Consider the following 20,886-nt stretch of genomic DNA (forward strand, 5'->3'; position numbering starts at 1 on the left):
GCGTCCACGCCTCCACCTTCCCTGGCCACTTGTGAGCCACCCAGGGGTGACAAGGCCGAGCAAGTGCCTGGGTGATCCGTGAGCTGAAAAGAAACAGTGACAAAGAGAATGATGGGAAATGACTGGCAGTGATTTGGCCGAAGTCAACGAGATTTAAGGAGGATCATAGATTAATGTAAGGTCTTGTGGCTCAGGGCCGAATGGCTCAGCACCTGCTCCACCGGTCCCTGACGAACCTCATTGCGCCTGCCTCTGGCCCGAGGGACGAGGGAAGATCATCTTAGCATGCTCTGCCAGATACACAAAGCGTCAGGTATGAATTGAATCTGGCCTCGATGGCCATTCTGTTCCCAAACTTTTGCCAGTCCTTCTGGCACTGGCCTTCCCACGCACTTCTTCAGTTCACACCTCGGAGATGTCGACCATACAAGGGCCTAAACTAAGCAGCCTAAAGAGATCCTAGCCAGAATACCAAGCCACTAGACACACCCACTGTGAGAGTTGGCTTGAACGCACACATTTCTCCTAATGGGCCAACTTGGGGGTTCATTTGTTGCACTGTATGTTAAAATGCATGGTCAGGAAATCAGCAAGACGATCTATAGGCTTGATCCCACTTAGCCGAAAGCATACTCTCCCCTTCTCTCAGACAAAACACTCAGACACTCGTTCTGTGGAGAGAAAATCCATTTGTGAGAGTGGTGTGTGTGTGTGTGTGTGTGTGTGTGTGAGAGGGAAGAGAAGATCTGTGGCTGCTTCACTACCAAACAAGGCTGGTGGTCACAGCAGCTGGAAGATCTCAGAGTGTCTGGATGTTTACCTTGTGAGGCAGGCAGGCAGGCAGGCGCTCTCCTTCTTGATGAGTGTCTCTACTACACTGCTACATGCTTAAAACCATGAAGAACAGCGACAGAAAGGTGCTGTGTGTGAAAATGTGTCGTTAATTCTGATGAAATAACATTATAATTTTACCCAGACATTTACTGAAGATGTAGGAAAATTAGTATTTTGCGATACTGTACAGATAAAAAAATTCATGTAGTTTACAGGCGGTAAGTAGGTGGTAGTATCCTAGTGGGGAACACACTCGTCTATGAACCAGAAGACCCGGGTTCAAACCCCACTTACTACCATTGTGTCTCCAGGGGGGGACCGTCCCCGTAACTACTGATTGTAAGTCGCTCTGGATCAGGGCGTCTGATAAATGCTGTAAATTTAAATGTACAGGCTTAGTAGGATCACAAAAAGTCGGTTTCAAATTAGCTTGTATAGCTTTTCCCTTAAATCTTAATACACGGTGATGCTTTCTTTATACTATTTATACTAAGTTTTTCTAAAATAAAATTGTTAGAGCCATTTCTGGGGCATAATGAATATGTGTATGTGAATATTTGGATTTAACAAAGAAAATAACTATAAAATAACTATGAATATTTGCTGGAATGTAAGAATTATGAACATTAATAAGTAAGTGTTGCTTTAATGTGATGAATTTTGTTTAGTTGCTGAAGCCTCGAACCTTGGAGCATCAGCCTTGCATCAGTCATGTAAATTTGTTTTATTGATAAATTGTGGTGATGGATTTGCTGATCAATACATGTACACAACAGGAAATTATAGAAGACAATAGTTTTTTTTGCAACACACAACAAGACAACAGGCCGACAGAATCGAGCCACAGCACGTCTGGGCCTCGTTCTCATACACGTTTCCTATCTTCGGTCATCAGATCGCTCTTCCCCGCATGTTCAGAATAGATAAAGTGGCCGCCACAGATCAGGTACTAACCCACGCAACAGTGGCTCTTGCTCACTAGTTTCCATGGGGGAGGTCTCTTATTTGAAAAAAAAACATGGACCGCCGAACGTTACATCGCTGAAGTTGTCTTTTGACTCCTGCGTAATTCTACAGAATGCTGAAATTCCTCGGAATGTCAGGGCATCAGTGTGTTCACCCCCCCAGGCGTTCTGCGGGATTCCTGAGCCGGGGAAACATTTCCCAAAGCCCGCCGGCTGACATTTGGAAACAAATTCGGTGAAAAATGCAGTCCTGCACGCACACGCTAATTTATGGCCCGGCAAAGTGACCCGCTGGCGGCGAGAAACGAGGCGGAGCCGTACGTTTACAGGACTCGCCGTCAGATGGCCTGTAATGAGCGAAGCCGTCCGGCGTCAGCGAGCGCCTCCTTCGCTGAGCAGCGATGGACGAGCCGAGCGCCGGCTTCCTTTGAAACCTTCCTCCTGGCTGGTTTCAAAGGCAGCGTTCGACAGAACGCCGGGTGGATGAGAGGGAGAGAGAGAGAGAGAGAGAGAGACAACAGAACCCACACGGCAAAGCACATTTAATTGAATCATAAATAATGGTGCAGTCATTATGCAAAAGGGCTTCCTTTACAGCCCCTGACTAATGGCTTTCCATGGTGGGTGTTTGTGTCGTGCAAACAGGTGTTTTACCGTCCGAGTGAACATGGTGACCCTCTCCCTCTCCGTCTCCGTGTTCGGTACACTGCCGTGTTTTTCGTGTGTGTGTGTGTGTGTGCGTACCCCTCGGGCTGCTGTTCCCTCTCTTTAAGTAATGAGGAATATTTATCGCGGGTCCCCTGCGCAAAGTCGACTTCGGGCCCACCTCGGCGCGCTCGGCAAATTAGAAATGCGCTCGAGGAGACGCCGCAGCCGAGCGTGCACCGGCGCAGGGGCCGTTTAATTAACACTTCGCATCCGACAAGATCCGCCCCGGCCGCCTCTGCCCGCCCACGGATGCGGATGCTGGCCTGTTTCCATGGGGGAATCCGCCATGGAATTTGGAAAGTAGGCGCGGCGCCCTGGTCTACTGGAGGTGTAACAATGGATGGTGTCAGCATGGGAATCGGGGCATAAAAAAGTTAGCCTTTTGTTTGGCCCCATGCAGTCTGGTAATGAAGGGGCCACCTAATGATGGGAGCAAAGGGAATCCCATCAAGATTCAAATAGTTAAATGTTTTGTTATCTTAATTTTTGTTCACCATCGATAAATTTAACAATGACAACTAATATGTGCGCAACAACTGAGTTGAATTAGGAATTCTCTACACATCATTATGTGTGATACCAATTTGTGTATTTGTGTAGTGTAGAGAGGATGAAACAGTGGTTATTATTGGTCGAAAAACTGTGGAGTACTGGGTTTACAAAGGTTTACTTGGTAGAAGATGATTTTGAACGTCAGTAACTAATCTGAAGTTTAGTGAGCGTCTCAGCATGGGTGTAATTTTATGGTCAAGATGGTGGGCAAGTTTTGATATTATATTGATAAAATATACAGTGCAGTAATACCACACTGAGTAAAATTTTTACAATTACATTTACAGCATTTATCAGACGTACAATCAATAGTTACAGGGACAGTCCCCCTGGAGACACTCAGGGTTAAGTGTCCTGCTCAGGGACACAATGGTAGTAAGCGGGATTTGAACATGGGTGTTCAGGTTCATAGGCGAGTGTGTTACCCACCCTACTAAAATTTAATAAAAAAAAAAAATTTTAAATTTGGTTTCATGCATCTCCTCTCACACTTTCTCAGTCAAACATACACAGTATAAATTACAACTACTTAAATGATTTTGATGATTAATTAATAGCTATCTTATTGATTATGAGTTACCTTAGCAAACACATGGAAGGGATTTTCAATCAGTGCCATACACACGACAACAGGGTTTCCAGCGGGACATTCTCACTGACACAGTACTGAGACGACTGACTGGTGTCCATGAAATAGAGGCATAAAAAAACATCATTCTTATACTACATATTGACATAAGGTGCTATTTTTATTCAGATTTCTTTTCATGAAGCTTGAATTTTTGAGCATGCAGAAACCACCTCAGTGAAATCATTCAAAGCAATGGAAGCTGTTTAGAAAAAGGTCCTGTCTTTTGACAGCTTGTTCAATGAAGCATTTGAAACGCACACTTTTACATGTAATTAACCTGTATGTAGCATGACGGCGATAAAAAGACATTCCTACGGTTCTGTTCCCGGTTTGAATAATTCGCTTTGTATGGCATTTTGCGGCCGGAACGGTAAAAGCCCGCAACTATTTAGCATTTAAAGCCGCAAGTGTCCGGTATTAGCTGAAAGGCAGCGTCCCTTCATTTGACCCGGGCCCCTGTGCAGCGGGACCGGACGGCCACAGACGAGCTTCCGGCCCGCACTCGGCGCTGGACGCTCGATAGCGCCTGTTCTGTGCTGTGTCGTGGGGCTGCGGTGTTCTTGCCCCGGTTATGTGGAAGCGACCGGTGGCCCGCGCTGCTGTCCACGCTAGCTGGGCTAATTGCCATGATGGGCCGGCTTACTCTGCCACTTTCGCGGTCCATTTCGCCCGAGCTAATCCTGAGCTAATCACGAGCTTCTCGCGCCATCTTTTTATCCTGTCAGAGGTGGATTCCGTCGAAAGGGCATTACATCCCCGCTTGCTGTCACAAGTTAGCTAATTGGGCCATTAGCAGCTGTGGGTTTTTACAAATGTGCCTGAATCAACTTTTGGGTCGAACCGTTTCCCCGGCATAACACCCCAGATCAGCGTCCTGGTTTCCATTTCTTACACGATCTTCCACCTCTTTTTGCACCTGTTTACATACCGTACAGGCCTGTGTCCAGTGGCCATGTTGGTTAGGAAGGCTGGCATTTCATAGCGGGTTGCTGACCGGTCTTATCACCGCAGGCACATTTGTAGCCATTTCATGGTAGGTTATGGTCAAGAAAAAAATATTTTGTGAACCAGAATCTGATGGCCTTCATCGATCTCCACACCTCTTCAGTCGTTTGTCCTGGGGTGGCCTAGAAGGTAAGGAAGTGGCTGGTCCGGAAGGGGTTCGGACTGAAGTCATTATGGTTCCTGATTGTCCTCACCTGTGTCTTCCTGTATAAATCTGCCCTGTTTGTCTCTGTTCGCCGTCAGGCGCCATGTCCAGCCACCGTGACAGTTACTGAAGGCTTTAAATCCCGAACCATCAAGGTCCCCTTGAGCAAAGCACCGTCCCCCAAAATCGAGTCTGCCTTTTGTTATTCTAAACTGAAGATGAAAAAAATAAGAGATTTTCTTCGAACCTGCACTGCCAAGGATAGGCCTGCAGACATTCGACTCCGACCTACTGCTTACACACTTAAGCGACAGCATGAAGCAGGAACCGGTTTCATACCGTCTCACCCAGGTTACCTTTTATGACCTGGAGTGCTTGGCATGATGTTTGTGGGGCTGTGGTCCGGCTCCCAGTACATTTGCCTCTCGTGCTCCAGTGCAGGAGAGGATGAGGATGATGGAGGAAAATGGGGTTGTGTAGGAGGAGGACGGGAGAGGATGCATTAGTGTTCGTGGGTCTCATTGTCCACTTGAAGCCGGAGAGGCGCTCTTTTCGCGGCGATGCGTGGGAGTCCAGCCCCGCGCAGGCCGCCACTTCTGCCGGATGACTGGTGCTTGAAAGCGTGGAGGGGATCGCCATTAATTGATGCGGTGGCAAGTGTGGGTGGCTTTAATGTAAAACACACAGACACACACACACACACCCTCACCTACACATTCATGCATGTGAACGACCTTAGTGCAGACAGTGTGCGTTTGTCAAGCCTGGCTGCGTTTCCACAAACTTCCTTTTCTCTGACACGTTTGCAGGGTTGGGCCTGACATGGTGAGAGTAAACAATCCATCTGTGTGTGTGCAGACATTTGTAGGCTTGTGTGTCCCTGTACAGCGCAGACATGCAAAGTCAGTGGCTTTTTCATGCATCAGTCTCTGTTGCTCTGTGTGTGTGTGTCTCTGTGTTCGTTTGTTTCACTCCATGGGTGTGATGTGATGCATAGTCTATATTCAGCCGTCTTAGATATGTATCTTTTCATTTCAAAACATATTTATGGATCTTTCTTTATCTGAAACATTTTGCATTGTAGAAAAAAATCACAACTATGGAAGAACACACGCAGGAAACAAAAAAACAGTAAACAAGCTAAAACATTTTATGAGCATCAAAAAATGACATGAGTGAACGATGAAGGTACGTTCATGGCATTTATCAGATGTCCGTATCCACAGCGACTTACAACACTGGAGACACAATGGCGGTAATTGGGATTCGAACCTGTGACTTTGTGGACAGGGCTACTACCACCCCATGTACACTTGCATTTTTACCACATTTAGCAGACAGGCTTGTCTGGAGCAATGTACATCACAGTGAAGGTATATCAAAAGTATAACTTCAAATACTATATAGTGCAATATATACAGGTATGTATATAATGTATGTATATGTATGTGTGTGTGTGTGTGTGTGTGTGTGTGTATATATATAAAATATAGTGCAAATGCCAGTCTATATTAAACCTAAATTCGCCTCATGACAGCGTGCAGGTGTGTGTGTACGTTTGTCTCCGTATTTTCTGGCGTAATTGACTAGCTGTCGGCGGCCGGACACGCGTTTGTATTCAGGCCGCTTGCAGGTTCCTGTCAGTCTCGTGTCCACTCTGCCACAGTGATTGCGGGCAGACCTCACGTTGGCAGCCGAATGTCTGAGTGTTTGGCCGTCCGTGTCCACATTAGCTTCTAGGAACTGACACGCTGAATGTCAGCATGTAGCAGTGTGTGTGTGTGTGTGTGTGTGTGTGCGTGCGTGTGTGTTCACGTTGGCCCAGAGAGCTGACATACTGTAGATCAGCGGGTGCGGCCTTGCTTGTGCTCGGTCAGGGCGGAGCCGCGGAGGGAGGGGCTCTACATCCCGGAGCGCGACTTGGGCCGCCACCCGCCCCAGAACCTCGGCCATCTGCTCCCTGGACGCGCATCCCTAATGAAGTCTAACGAGTCTTAACAAGCGCCCAACACACCAGCCTAGCCCGGTCAGCCAAGGTGACTCGGATCCGTTGGGATCGGATCCATTTTTTTTTCCCACTTCCCCCTCCCGTCTTCCGAGTGCTTATTAGCAAGCATCTCTGGATTGTTAATGAGCTCTTTCCGTGGCCACATGGCAGAAGAATTGCAGGCTTTTACGCGGTTCTCCAGTAAGGCCCTCTCTTTTTTTTTCTGCCCCTTTGCACGCTTTACAGAAATATAAAAGCAATAATTGTCACATTTTGAGGCAAAGTCTGTAATTAAGTCCCCCTTTTGTATTTATATAAAAAAAAAATCCAGTCACCAGCACAGTGACTGTGAATTATAAGATTATTGTGTAAGCTATTTAAGAGCCGTTGAGTCGGCCTTTTCCACGTCTTTGTCACGTAATATTCAATAGCATTCCTTTTAGCTGCATGCGAGCCTCCATTAAAGGCTTTGTGCTGTGCTGTTCACAGCCCGTGGAGAGGTAGGGTGTCTCAGGAGTACAGAAAGTCCAAACTCGTGTTGCTGCATTACAGCGGTAGTAGATTAGAAGAGGAGGAAAATTGGTTGATTCCGCTTCCACAAAGTGTTTCATTATTTTATGTGCCCCAGTTTGGGTTGGTAGATGTTTGGGTAAGCACCCGCCTCTCGTCCAGTGCTAGCTCTGGTTTGAGGTGTCAAATGGGATTTGGGTGCACACACTCACACACAATGGGTGCTGAGTACAGCACTAAGCATGAAGCTAATTGCTGGTTTTAAGTTAAAGGCGTCTTCAGGATGTGCATAATTAGATGAAACAGGAAACAACATGAGCAACATGAGACGTATGGATGGGTGGGGTTTAAATCATCCGGAATGACAGAGATCTGTCAATCCCCCTCTTTCTAAAAAGCATATAATTAAATAATCAAACACCAACAAAAAGGTACAGATTTTATCTAGTTATGTAAATCCTCAGTACACTAGCAAACATGCCCCACCCCAGTGCAGCCAATTCAGAAACAGTCCGCAGTCGTAATCAGGTGGGAGAAATGGAAGGCGTGGCCCTGTGCACTGTTGCCAGATTGTAAAGGTTGAAGTATCGTACCAGCATCTTAAAACGATCGTATTTTGAGAACAATTCTTGTATGTATAATCTGCTGCAATAACACATACCATCATAGGCTGTGCATTATAGTGTATAATACAACTTTTACCGCCGATCTGCACCTTGTTGTGCTAATGAAATTAAAACTATGGGAACACATTATGGGATTTTTGGAATTATCGATCACACAGAGGGTAAAATTATGGTACAAAAACGATAATTATCGTACGTCTGGCAACACTGGCCCTGTGTGCTGCTGACCCTTGAGATTATCTCTACCTGCTGCTCTGCTGCTCTACATGTTCCGTATCAGTTCACTTCATCATTACATGGCTCATCAGCCCGCGCCGCACCGCACCGCACACTCGATTGAGCTCATCACCCAGCCATCAAAGTAATCAAATTCTGGGTTTTGTTTTTTTTTAATCTTTATTGTTGTTTTATTGTGGCTATGAGCGCCATGCCGCTATTTTGATGAAGAAATTAGTCCTGAATTGGTGCATTTGCAGCGATGACATCCTCTGATGCGCATGGCCTGCAGGAGGACAGGGTGCGTTTCGAGTCAGTATATTGGACACCATGTTTTCAGGTCTTTTACCCTGTAAGCTCTTCTGTTTTTATTATCTAAATATACTATGTGTGTGTGTGTGTGTGTGTGAGAGAGAGAGAGAGAGAGAGAGAGAGATAACATTTTCCACCTCATACTTGAAAACGGTTGACTTTTTGACAAATTCTTCTTAATTGGAGGTCTAAGCTGTTCAGATCAGTCGTGCTTACCTACTTATATGCTTACTTTGCAATTTTTTCCATACTTGTTCTCTTGTCTGTGTTTTGAGGATCATTTTTTTAGAGGTGCACTGAAAAAATAGCTGTTCAGATTTCAAACAGGGCTCATTAGTCACAACCTTATCTGTTAGGTAACCGGGTGAAATGTTCTCTAGCTTAAAATGCACCTCTTGAAAACCCAGTTTTGTTAAGTGTCTGATGCCATTTGCTACAATCTGAACATTTCAGAGAAATAACAATGTGAAAAATGTGAATATATTCATTTAGCATTATTCCATTACATTTCAAATCTGGTCTTACTAAATCTGGTTTATTTGTGTAGGACAAAATACACCACCCTGATGTAAATATGTTATATTGTTTTACTGTCATTGATGTCATGTATTTACTGTGTTCACTGTAGGCCTGTCAATTGATTTTAGAAAGTGTTACTAATTTATGACACATTTTGCAATGAATCATGATTAATTAAGAATGCATCTTGTATAATGCAAATTTAAAACAATAACAGTCCACCCATCAACTATGACTCCTTCACTGTCCATCTCCATCTTCGTGTAGGTAGGATTCATTTCACTTTTTTCAGGAAGTAAACACAATGCAGCTTCATTAGGCTAGTTTTTATTCATTTATTTTAACATCTTAAGTATTTCCAAATGTTAACAACCCAGGTATCTTTACTTTATGTACCACTGACCAAAGTGCTTGAGATACAGCACAATCTATGAAGGCATTCATGCCGCCTCAGAAGCTAATGAAAGGTTAGCGCAGAGGAGGAACGGCTCTGAAGAAGGGCGGATATGTGGACGATCGGCGTAAATCACGGTGTTCTGTGTGTGTTCGTCCTTCAGCGTTCGTGACCTTGCTGAATGGAGAGCAGGCCCAGGACGCCATCCGCTCCCTCCACCAGACGGGCGTGCGTGGGCGCGACATCACTGTGCAGCTGCAGCCCACAGACTCCCTGCTGTGTGTCACCAACCTGCCGCACACGTTCACCGCCACCCAGTTCCAGGAGCTGGTGCGCTCCTACGGCAACATCGAGCGCTGCTTCCTGGTGTACAGCCAGCTTTCCGGACACTCCAAGGGCTACGGCTTCGTGGAGTACATGAAAAAGGACTCTGCCTCGCGCGCCCGCTCCGAGCTGCTGGGCAAGCCGCTGGCTGACCGCGCGCTCATGGTCCAGTGGACCGACGTCAACCAGCTGACCACCGCTGACCACCTTCACTCCAAGTGCCTGTGTGTGGACCGGCTGCCTATGGACTTCTCTGACACAGAGGAGCTGGCCCGCATCTTCTCCCGCTGCCACAAGCCCGTCTTCTGCCAGGTGAGGGTCCTGGGTGGTATACAGTGCAGGTCATTTCATACGGAGAGGTCCGTAGAGGGCACTAAGTGACTGATGGACTCTCTCTCCGTGTGTGTGTGTGTGTGTGTGTGTGAGTTGCATGCCTCCGGTCCTGTTTAGGTTTGAGATATGCTGATGCATGCTTTGTTTGTGTGTGTGTGTGTGTGTGTGTGTGTGGTTTTGCTTTAGGCCATCTCGTCACCAGGAGCCTTAGCCAGCATTGATTACCCAGAAATCAATGCTCCATACCACTACAGTCTGAGTGCTGTGGGTGCCTGGGCCCAAAGTTTACCGATGCAGGAGGGAATGTGAGCAGGCAACGATTTCAACACTTACTGTACCTACGGGCTTGGGGGTCAATGTTGATGGATAGATTTCCATAAAATTAGGCAAATAAAATGTAAGCTTTTTAACACAGACTTTAGAATATGGTATTCAAGAGTAGAAAATGATGCTCAGTCTTTGCAAAGTACATCAGTTTTTATGGCATTGACTGCACCAACACTGAAAGGGCCATAGAATATTGATTCTTAAATTGTGTGTGTAATAGAAAGACGCTGCTTGTTCTCAGCTCCTGCTGAGAGGCACAGGGCCAGTAGGTCATGGGTGCTGGAGTCATAGGTGTTGAGATGGTAAATGACTAAAGAGCATTGGCAGAGAAAGGTCTTTCTCCAGCTGCGGAGCGTTGAGTCTGTCGTCCAGAATCATTCCAGCGTTTTCAGAACACAGACATATTGATTGTAATTTTCACACAGCCCGCTATTGATCTGTGGCACTTTATTTCTTTTAAACTTCTTTTTTTTGCTTTGAAATGCATTGAATTCACAAAAATGTATGGTTATATTATGGGGGGAAATGTTTGATTTTAAAACATACATACACTGTATTATGTGTATTCGCTTTATTCAAAAAATCTAAATCTTAACATTAAGCACGTCATATGTTTACCTTGGCCTACCCAACCGTTTATTTATTCAGGGTTTTTGGCCCTCATACCAATTTAGTCTGAGAATGTTCAGGTCCTCACAGTGCTACATGACATTATGTTTTGTCATTTTCTTAATAGGGACCAAATCCTTGTGAGGAAATTTGGACTCCGCTAAGATATAAATACAAGATCAGTCACATCTTGACTGCCATAGATCCCCCAGGGTCTGCTGCTGTCCAACAGACTGGCACACTGCTCACCCACTGCAGCCTTTGACCTTCCCGGCATCCCGGTGTCCTTTTATGTCTAATAGTGTGTGTGTGTTTATGCATGTCGGTCTCAGCTCAGCTCTTCAGATTTTGCTCCTTATTTATTCAGCTGCTGCTGTTCCACTTCCTGTCCTGCCGATTGCTTTGTGATGGTCCTCATAGGCACAGACCCCCCACACTGACTCGAGTGTTATTACCAAGCATTATTTTTCCTCCCCCAAAATGTGCATACATTTTTTATCAGTTACAATATTTGAGGGAGAATGTTCTTAATTTTGGTTGGGAGGTTGATGTTGATGATCTTACTGAAATATTCATGGTCGCGTTGGCTTGATGTGAAAAATGAAAGCCTGCATATTTTATTAGCACATGAGAATGTGGTGTAGAGGGACGAGATTTTCATTTTGTCTGGATTTTGTTTGCCTCTTGTCTCTGCGTGGGCACAGCGAGAAACTGGCATTAAAACCGGCATTCGTCTGAGGCGCTGCACATGCGAGCACATATGAGCTCATAAGGCTGTTTTTTTTTTGTGCTTTTTAAATGATGTGTGGCCTGTGTGCAATAAAAATTGGCTCACATGGATCTCATCTGCTCTGGTGCCGATTACATGTGCTACTGAGGACCACATTTCCTAATGTAAAGTAGGGCTGCAAGTAACGACTATTTTGATCACCTATAATCGATTAGTCATCGACTAGTCGTATTATAAGTGACCGATTATATGATGCATAATGATTAAATGGCCCTTGTTTAACGACAAGCTTTTACTTTTAGATTAAGGTTGTTTAAATTATTATGTGGCAAATAATAAAGACAAGAAAGATTCTTCACTCAGAAGCATATTTTAATAAACATTTGCCAAGGACAGGCACATTAGCAACACAAAACCAGGCAAAAAAAATATATCACAGTTTATTCATACTGAGGAATGTCAGCATCTCAACGTGGTCTCCAGTCAGGCTTGCTCAGGCATATATTCCCCGCTGCAGAGAAGATTCGCTCTGACGGGGTAGATGTTGCAGGAGTGGACAGAAAAGATCTTGGCAGGTTCGACAGTGATGTAAAAAAAAAAGGCACCTCATTTTCTTTCCACCATCTGAGAGGGTCTCCCTTTTTATAAAATTCTGGCTCTGTGAAGAACATCTTAATTTCCTTTCTCACCATTTTGTATTTTGGTATATGGATCACTGTGTGTGTTGCCTACTCATGGAGTCTGTGCTAGGAAAGAGCATCCTGATTGGCTTATTATCATTTGATATCATTTGATTTAATTTAATTTAATTTCTGGGTCATTTCACCCCTCATATAAAGTACTGAGATTTAGTGATAGGGTCAGCTTTCATCTAGTGCAAGTTTTTTTTGTTACACATTTATGATGTATTGGTTATTACTCACATATCCTTCAAAAATAGACATACTGAGAAATTGATAGTCGGATCCATTTAAAAAATAATCCTTTACCACCATGGCCCTGGTAAAAAAAAAAAAAATCTAAATATGCTTTTGAACATCACGCATGATTGCTGTATTCATGATGTTGCATGGTACATATTGGAAACAGAAGAGTTAATGTTTCACAAATCATCCTCCTTTGTGTTCTTTTTTCTTTTGACCATCTGAAAAGGCCCCAGCCAGCTGCGCTCATTCCCCACTCAGTGTTTCCCTGCAGCAGGAGATGAAGGCTTTCTCAGGAGTGAGCTATTTCCCCCCAAAGGTCAGCCTTTCATTGCTGAGCAATGGCCCTCAAGGCCGGGGGCAGTGAGCGCCTCTCAGGCCCGTGCTGGCCAGGTGGACGGTTGTAAGGGGGTGGGGGGGGTTACTGTGGAGCGGGGCGGGCGCAGGTGAAGGCTTGGACGTCCTGGTTGTGGTGCAGCGTGAGTGCCACCTCCAGTTGGCTGTCGCTGCTGTTTACTGTCTAGACGGGCACGGCGGGGCCGCTCACACTCCTACACGTCATGCACACACACGCTCCGTCTGGTAGCTGAGAGAAGAAACGTCACACGGGAATGTAAAGCAGACCCTGGTGTGTTTGACCAGACAGCTGAAGGAACGTACAAACTTGACATTTAGCACAAATGGACAAAATAGACATTACATGTTGTAAGTATTTTTGTCCATTTGTGCTAAATACTGAGAAAATACTGATATCGATTAAGTCTTTATTTATGTATTTATTTTAACAAGTACGGTGCATTATGAGGAATATTTTTGGCTTCATTCTGGTGTTTTGTATAAACCACATTTGATACTTCATATAAAATGCAATATTAGTCGCACGCTCACCCTGCTTTTATCTCCACCTCCTCGGCCTCCTTTAGCTCCTGAGTTCCTAAATTGCTTGACCACCATTTGTGGTCCCAGACACCTCCAGAAACTGGAGAGAGCGCTGATCCTTCCGCAGTGTTCCACAGAAGCAGGAGGCGCTCTCCAGCCGGTTGGTTTCGTATTTTCTGCCTACCCCTGCTCGCGTACCTCATCTGCCCAGGCTGTGCTCTGTGTGTGCTGGAAAGCTTAATGTTCAGTTAGAAACATAATGCAATGGGCACGGCGCCTCTGGCATGTGAACCCCAGCCAGATTCGATTCATTATTAGATTCTCTCCTTTCCGATTGGCTTGTTCACTCAGCTTCTATAGGATCGTTGCTAAAAGCTTTATAGTATTTTTTTTTACCTTTCAGGTTGTTGTTATTATCTTCTGATATTCATATGAACACCTGTATTTGAATGCATCTCTGAAACATTCCTTTTTTAGTTCTCTTGCAAAATAAAAAAAAACAATACAGTCAGTATCAGTGAAACTAGTCCTTAGCTGATCGACAGCGGCACCGAGACTGGAGGATGAGTGGATGCCAGTGCTGATGCTGGACAGCAGTGTGTCCTGCGCGGCACTGCAGGGTGTGCCAGATGGAATGTCACGGCAGCCTGCTGTAGAAATTCAATGTCTGTTGTGTTCCCTATTTCCCTCGGACATCTGAAAATGCTGCTTGATGCACCCTCGCATGTAATAATAATTATATTGAATTGAGAAATACACTCTGTTCATAGTTATATTAAATAAATGCACAGCAAACAGTGCAATATGTTTGGATATGTATTTGTACCCAAATGTCCAAATCCAGACGAAGGTATTTGTGGAATGGCATCTGTTCCCGTCACTGTATTGTGCTGGTGTGCTTTGTGCGGCCAGGGAATGCTGGTCCGGAGTTTGAAAGCCGACCCTGAGATTCTGTGAGCAAGCGCTGGCACCCTGGGTTCGGTTTCACTCCGACCTCCCAGTATCTAACAAACACTTTCAGAAGCTCTATATATAGAGTCTTTCATCCAGTGTCCTCAAACCATCCCGCCTCCTCCAACACGGACCGCTCACCCCTTCATCCATCACCCCATGACCCAGGGCATAAACACACATGCACACACACGCACACACACACACACACTCGGCCTGGTGGTGACTGTGTGTGAAAAAGTGAGCCAGAGCGACAGAGGAAGCGCTGTTATAATAGCGCTGTAGATCTCTTGCCCTGTTCTTTGGCCCTTTGGGACTGTGGGGAGGTTGTGTGTTAAACTGTGTGTTCGAAATGGAGACAGGACTGATGCTTCAGGATGTTGGCAGAGAACATATACAGAGGCCTTCTCACCACACACGCACATCAAGGCATCTTGTGTCCTTCTGTTTGATGGTCACTTGCTCTTTATGAATTCTTTTACAACATTTGGTCCTCACAAGAACTGTCCACTACTGTTACCAGAACTGAGGAGAATGTTCCCGTGGACTACTTACATGAAAAAGAAAAGGGACAGTCTACGTGGAGTCATGAAGAGGATGAGGAGTGAAGAAACCTGTGTGTTGTATGCAGACGTGAATGTTGAATCTTCCTCGCTGGCATACTTGGTTGAAAACAGCATCTCTCCTACAGCCAGCATTCCTCTCCTGCCACTGGCTGATGAGTCCTTGTGGAAAATGAAGCCATGTGGAGAAGTGGGTTATCTGCCTCTTTTCTCGGTGGGATTTAGGAGCTTCTCCATGTTCTCACCAGACCTGCAAAAAGTATTTCTTGTGTGTGTCCAAACTTTGGAGATTATCGTAACAATAAAACATCTTGTGAGGCCGGTACGGGAGAAGTCAAATGCGCATGGCCCTCAGACCACTTAAATGTTTCCGGTGATCTGGTGTCAGATTGTGCGTGAGCACTGCGGACCATTAGCTGAGGCCGACCGAGTGTCTCCCTGTAAACACTTACCAGAGTCTCCGGGGCTCCCCGAGGAGCATCACCATCCAGACACTGCTGATGGGTACAGCCAATAACACGAGCATGACTGACCTCGAACAAACCAATCGGCTCTGAACTGTGTATCCGTTGTTGTTACAGGATTGTTAATGGTTTGTGTCACAGCTTCAGGTGACTTTTTTTTTTTTTTTTCGGATTTTTCGGATTGATTTTAACTTAATGTGCAAAATGCACATTATTGACTGCTAGTTCCTTATCCGAGATGATATTAATAGTTTTTTTTATTTGATTTTGTTGTTTGAATCTGATATATATTGCAAAAAAAAAAAAAAAAAAAATTGCATCTTGTTTGGCTTCAATTATCCTCAGGCTACGTTCATGAGTACTTTGGCTGGACTTTTTTTTTTAAGTTTTAAAAGTTTCCTTCTTAAACAAGTTTTTAAAAAGTCCATGATATAATAGTTCACAGCCCCTACAAAAAGTTGTGTGCTACGGTACAATTTGCATGGCTTTTGAGAGCTGTCTTAAGTCTTGCTCCAGGACTTGTTCGGCACATGGCAATAATGTCCATCTCTTGTCTGACTAAATTGAAGATTCGGGTAAAATGTGTCTGTGCAGCAGCATTATGGTGTTGCGGTGGTGCTGGGCGTGATGCGTGCTGATTGGCTTGGGTAAAATGCTTGGTGCGGTGTCGGAGAGCAGGACTGTGTCGGATCTGCCGGCGTGACGGCTGTGGCAGCTGCTTTGACTGGGATGCTGGGCGGAGAGTCTCTTTCCTCAGCCGCAGTCTTCTGCTGCAGACCAGACTCCCTGGAGGCACCATCACACCTGTGACACTCACATGAAAAGAAGTGGAAAATGTGCAACCATGTGTTTTCTTACTGTTATATTGCATGTGATTTCCCAAGGGTTTCGACAAGCGCGGCACCAGCGTGGCATCCAAATGCAACACCGGTACACAACGGTACAAAGTACTGATCAGCTGTTATTAGACTTTAATGAAGTCTGGAAAATTCTGGAAAAGCATTTCAGCCCTCCAGACCACTTGAAAAGTATATTGATAATCATGGTGTCGGGGCTGCCGGTGGAGGGTACAGGAGTGGAACGGAGGGATTACAGTGGGTAATACGCCGGCGCGAGCGCTGGGGGAAGAGCGGTGGAGAGGAGAGCTGCGGCGGCATCCCCACAGAGGCGTGGAGACTGGTGCCTTTACCGTGGCATGAAGCAGAATGTGGCTGCGGGAAAACGCTGGCTCTGTGTCAGCGTTGTTCGGAGAGTCGGGATGGGAAGGAAGTCGGTCAGGGAGAACAGGATCAACAAAAGCACAGTTGGGGCGCGTTCAGAATGGTGGGTCCGGGTCAGGTAGACGTTGTCAACATGGGAACAAACAGGCCACAGTAGTGGCAATCCAGAAGCATTTTAGTCTGATTCAAAGCTAGCAGCAGCACTTGTAAAATTCCATTCAATGTAGGTTGACCTCGCCAGTGTCCCCGCCAGTGTCAGTGTCACTAATACGTTCTGTATTTTTCTAAATGTTGAATAAAGTCTGAATTCCAATACTGCTGTGACGCCCTGGGGACACCAAGGCACCTAATTAAGGAGTCCTGAGTAATCTCAGCTGGGTGCTGCGACATTAATGTGGACTTTGCTTACCTTGATTTTGTCTTGTTCCTGACTACATCGAGCCTGGTTTGATTTCTGTGTATAATAAATATCCTTTGTCAGAGCATGCCTCGTTCCTGCACCTCCCTTCCCTTCCATCCCCAAATTGTGACAATTGGTGTTTGGCAACCAGTGTTTTCAGTGTAGTAATGTGTGTGTGTGTGTGTGTGTGTGTGTGTGTTTGTGTGTTTCAGCTGGCTCAGGATGAAGGCAGTCCTGTGCGGGGATTTGCTGTGGTGGAGTATGAGACAGCGGAGCAGGCCGAGGCGGTACTTCTGGAGATGGACAGACAGCTCATCCAAGGTCAGGAGATCCGCCTGTCTTTCTGTAGTCCAGGAACTTCGGGGCGGAGCACTTTGGCTGCCCTCATTGCAGCTCAGGGAGTGGTGAGTTTATTATATACTCGATCTCTCTCTCTCGTTCTCTCCCTCCCTCTCTCTCACACACACACACACACACACACACACACACACACACACATACACAGACACAATATGCACCTAGAATATGCATCTTTTATTTAGTTTATTTTCTTTAATTAAATGGGTGAATCCTTTTTCAGATTTCTAAATAGATCAAATCAAATAAACCAATCAAACTCAAACCTTCAGTGGCAAAGAAAACCCAGTTGTGCACATTTATGAATTCATGTAGAAATCTGGGGGCTTGTTAGGCTAGTTAGGCTCTGCATCTCCTCCACACCTGTCAAAAAGAGTGAAAAAAGAGTTTTTGGGATGTATGTCTTTCGGTCCCTGCACAAAGCTTAGATGTCAGAGAAAACAGATGGGTCAGAATAAATTGTGAGAATAAATGACCTTTGTCTCATTTTCTTCAGTATTTGTTACAATGACTGCTGCCGGGAAATTTTTGAACCTTTGTGTTGTTCCCATACAGACCATACAGTACTGCTTTCTGATACTAATAAGCACTCGCCTACAAAGTGGACAGTCATAAACCAGAAGTCATAAAACCTTAATGACATCCCACAAGCCTTTTCCATCATGGCAAAAAAACAAACCAGTGATTTGTATTATAATCGCATAAAGCAGTGGCATGATTAGTATGATGTCCTTTCATACTACCATAGCTCACCCAGACACACAATTTTCTATATAGGTATTGGAACGCCTACACAACATGCATATAACTACATAGTCTAATACACTCGCGGTCACAGTGGTTTTCATATGCATGCATTAACACAGACAAAACACACGCGCACCCTTGTTCACGCCCACTGTGCTCGAGAGCCGTGGCACTGGCAGCATAATTACAGCGTACAGTGAGTGTGGCTGCTGGTTGTCCCCCCATCCTGAACATGAAGCATGTTGTTCCCCCATGGCACGCTGGCATGCAAGCCCTCGGAAGGTGTAATGTTGGGCTCACACTACCCATTTACCATGAAAATCCCTCCTGGTGGACTTTCTGGTGCGTCAACAAAAGAACCGCATTGAACAGCCACAGTTATTTATTCGTGGTATTCTCAACAAATTAGCCATGACAATGACTTTCCCAGCTCTTACCATTTAGGGATCCTTTTGTTGTGATATTTCAATTCAATATATCATTCACAAACAAGTATTATAGCACAATTAATTAACACTGTATTGCAACATAGGAGTATAGGAAGCAAGTATGGACACAGATGCAAGCAAATTCTGAAACGAAAGTGACGCATCTTAATACGTGTAAAAATTGGTCTGAATTCTCAGTAAATACTGCCGGGAAATGTATATCTGACCAAGACGTCTCTGGAACCAAATAACGTCAAGTTAATCACACTCTGAAACATTTTGTTTGTTTTCGCTTTTCGCCGTCATCCTCTAAACTGTTTCCAACCCCGGTTATGTTGAGAAGTGCGGCGATGTGCCGAAGCAGCCCGACTGCTTGGGAAATGTTTACCGAACCTAATTTAGTAAGTGACATCAGCCTGAACTATAGTGTGGGTGGGAAAACCTGGAGAGAGGACGACTTTCAATGCTCGATCGCTCTCTCTCTCTCTCTCTCTCTCTGTTTTCTCAGCACCCTCTCCTTTTCTGTCCTCCTCTGGTCTGTCCTCGTCTGTCCTGTCCTTTGGCTAAGGAGGGGAGAGCCTTAGCCAGGGGAAATAAACAGCTAGTCAAACAGAATGAATGCGAGCTGGCATTTTTCTGGAAAACATTTCCCCCCCTCCGAAAGACGCGTTTGGGAGGTTCGACGTGGCTCCCTCCGTCCCTCCGTCCCTCCGTCCCTCCCTCCCTGTCTCAGGCTGCAGAGCGGCGGTGGGTTACCCTCTGTTATTACAGCAGGGGTAAATTAGCCGTGCTCCTGTCTCATAGCAGGTGTCATCCCCGGCGTCAGAAAAAACGCTGAATGTACGTACATTTACAACACGATCAGTAGTTACAGGGACAGTCCCCCTGGAGACACTCAGGATTGTCTTGCTCAGGGACACAATGGTAGTAAATGGGGCTTGCACCTGTGACCTTGTGGCCTTTTGGTTCATAGGCGGGTGTGCCACCCACTAGGCCACCACCACCCTGTACTTGTCACATGTGGTTAGAAAAGATATAAACGTCTCAGTCCTCAACAGTCACCCACAGGCTGCAGCTTTAATACGGAAACTGGATTCGTGCTCCCAGTGGCTGCTTATCACGATTACGCAAGTCCTCTCTCCACAAAGTCTTCAGTTCTGGGCTGGTTTTGGAGGGAACTTCTAATATAATGGAGTCACACTGATCAGCCAGAACATTATGGACACTGACTGGTCAAGTGAGAGACATGGATGACCTCGTTCCAGTGGCCCCCGGCAGTGGGTGGGTGGGATATATTAGGCAGCGAGCGATCGTTTTGTTCTTGATTAAATTGACATGGGTACGTTTCTAAGCGACTTTGTGAGGCCTATGTGGCTAGGTGATAGCAGGTCTGCAGTGGTCCATGGTGGGAAATCTGGTGAACTGGTGAGAGTATCATGTTTATCAAGGTTCATTGATGCACTTGCAGAGTGCTGAGTAGCTTGTTTAGGTGCCGCTCAGTGTGGGTTATACTAAATCATTCTCACAAATGTATAAAATATTTACATTTACGCCATTATCCAAAGCGCCATACAATCAGTAGTAACTTAACGGGGACAGTCCCCCCCTGGAGACACTCAGGGTTAAGTGTCTTGCTCAGGGACAATGGTAGTAAATGGGGGGTTTGAACCTGTGACTTTGTGAATGTTGATGGAGCACATAACTCAGAAGTATGGAAGCACAGCTCTGTGTACATAACGGAGAGGTTTAAGAGCATAGAGGACTCCTCACACACTGTACGTGTGTGTGTGTGTCCCTGTCCTCTCATGAGATACAGTTGGCTGCGGATGAAGATGTGGGGCTTAGACATCAGGAGACGCCTAATGAGCAGATCAGAGCCTCTATGAGGAAATTAGACATTTTCTCTCTCTCTCTCTCCCCCAAAACACACAAATTTGGTTGTACAAGTCAACCATCCAAATGCAAACTACTCACTTCATTCTAGTTCCAATGGCCATACTTTAACGGTGTGTGTGTTTTTGCTGTAGATGTTGAGTAATAAGAAGGGTCTTCTGCCTGAGCCCAGCCTTGCCCAGCTGCTGAACAGCATGACCAATCCAGCAGCGTTGCAGGTCCTCATGAGACCATACCATACAGGGAAACGGGGAGGTGAGAGCTGTCGTTCGCACACACACACACACAAACTCCCTGTCTCTCGCTCTCTCATCTACGTTGACAGTAAATTAGC

At 45.5% G+C, this 20,886-nt stretch overlaps 1 protein-coding gene across 2 annotated transcripts in view; it reads left to right on the forward strand.

Annotated features, from left to right (window-relative positions):
* Nucleotides 1-20,886, forward strand: part of raver2 (ribonucleoprotein, PTB-binding 2) — a 48,866-nt gene that overhangs the window by 12,245 nt on the left and 15,735 nt on the right. For both annotated transcript variants that reach the window (XM_029001797.1, XM_029001796.1), the window contains exons 3-5: nt 9,568-10,040; nt 17,340-17,531; nt 20,687-20,807. In XM_029001797.1, the coding sequence (XP_028857630.1) occupies nt 9,568-10,040; nt 17,340-17,531; nt 20,687-20,807 (786 nt within the window). The remainder of the gene's footprint in view (nt 1-9,567; nt 10,041-17,339; nt 17,532-20,686; nt 20,808-20,886) is intronic.

The sequence above is a fragment of the Denticeps clupeoides genome, chromosome 13 (assembly GCF_900700375.1).
Source record: "Denticeps clupeoides chromosome 13, fDenClu1.1, whole genome shotgun sequence".
Lineage (NCBI taxonomy): Eukaryota > Metazoa > Chordata > Actinopteri > Clupeiformes > Denticipitidae > Denticeps > Denticeps clupeoides.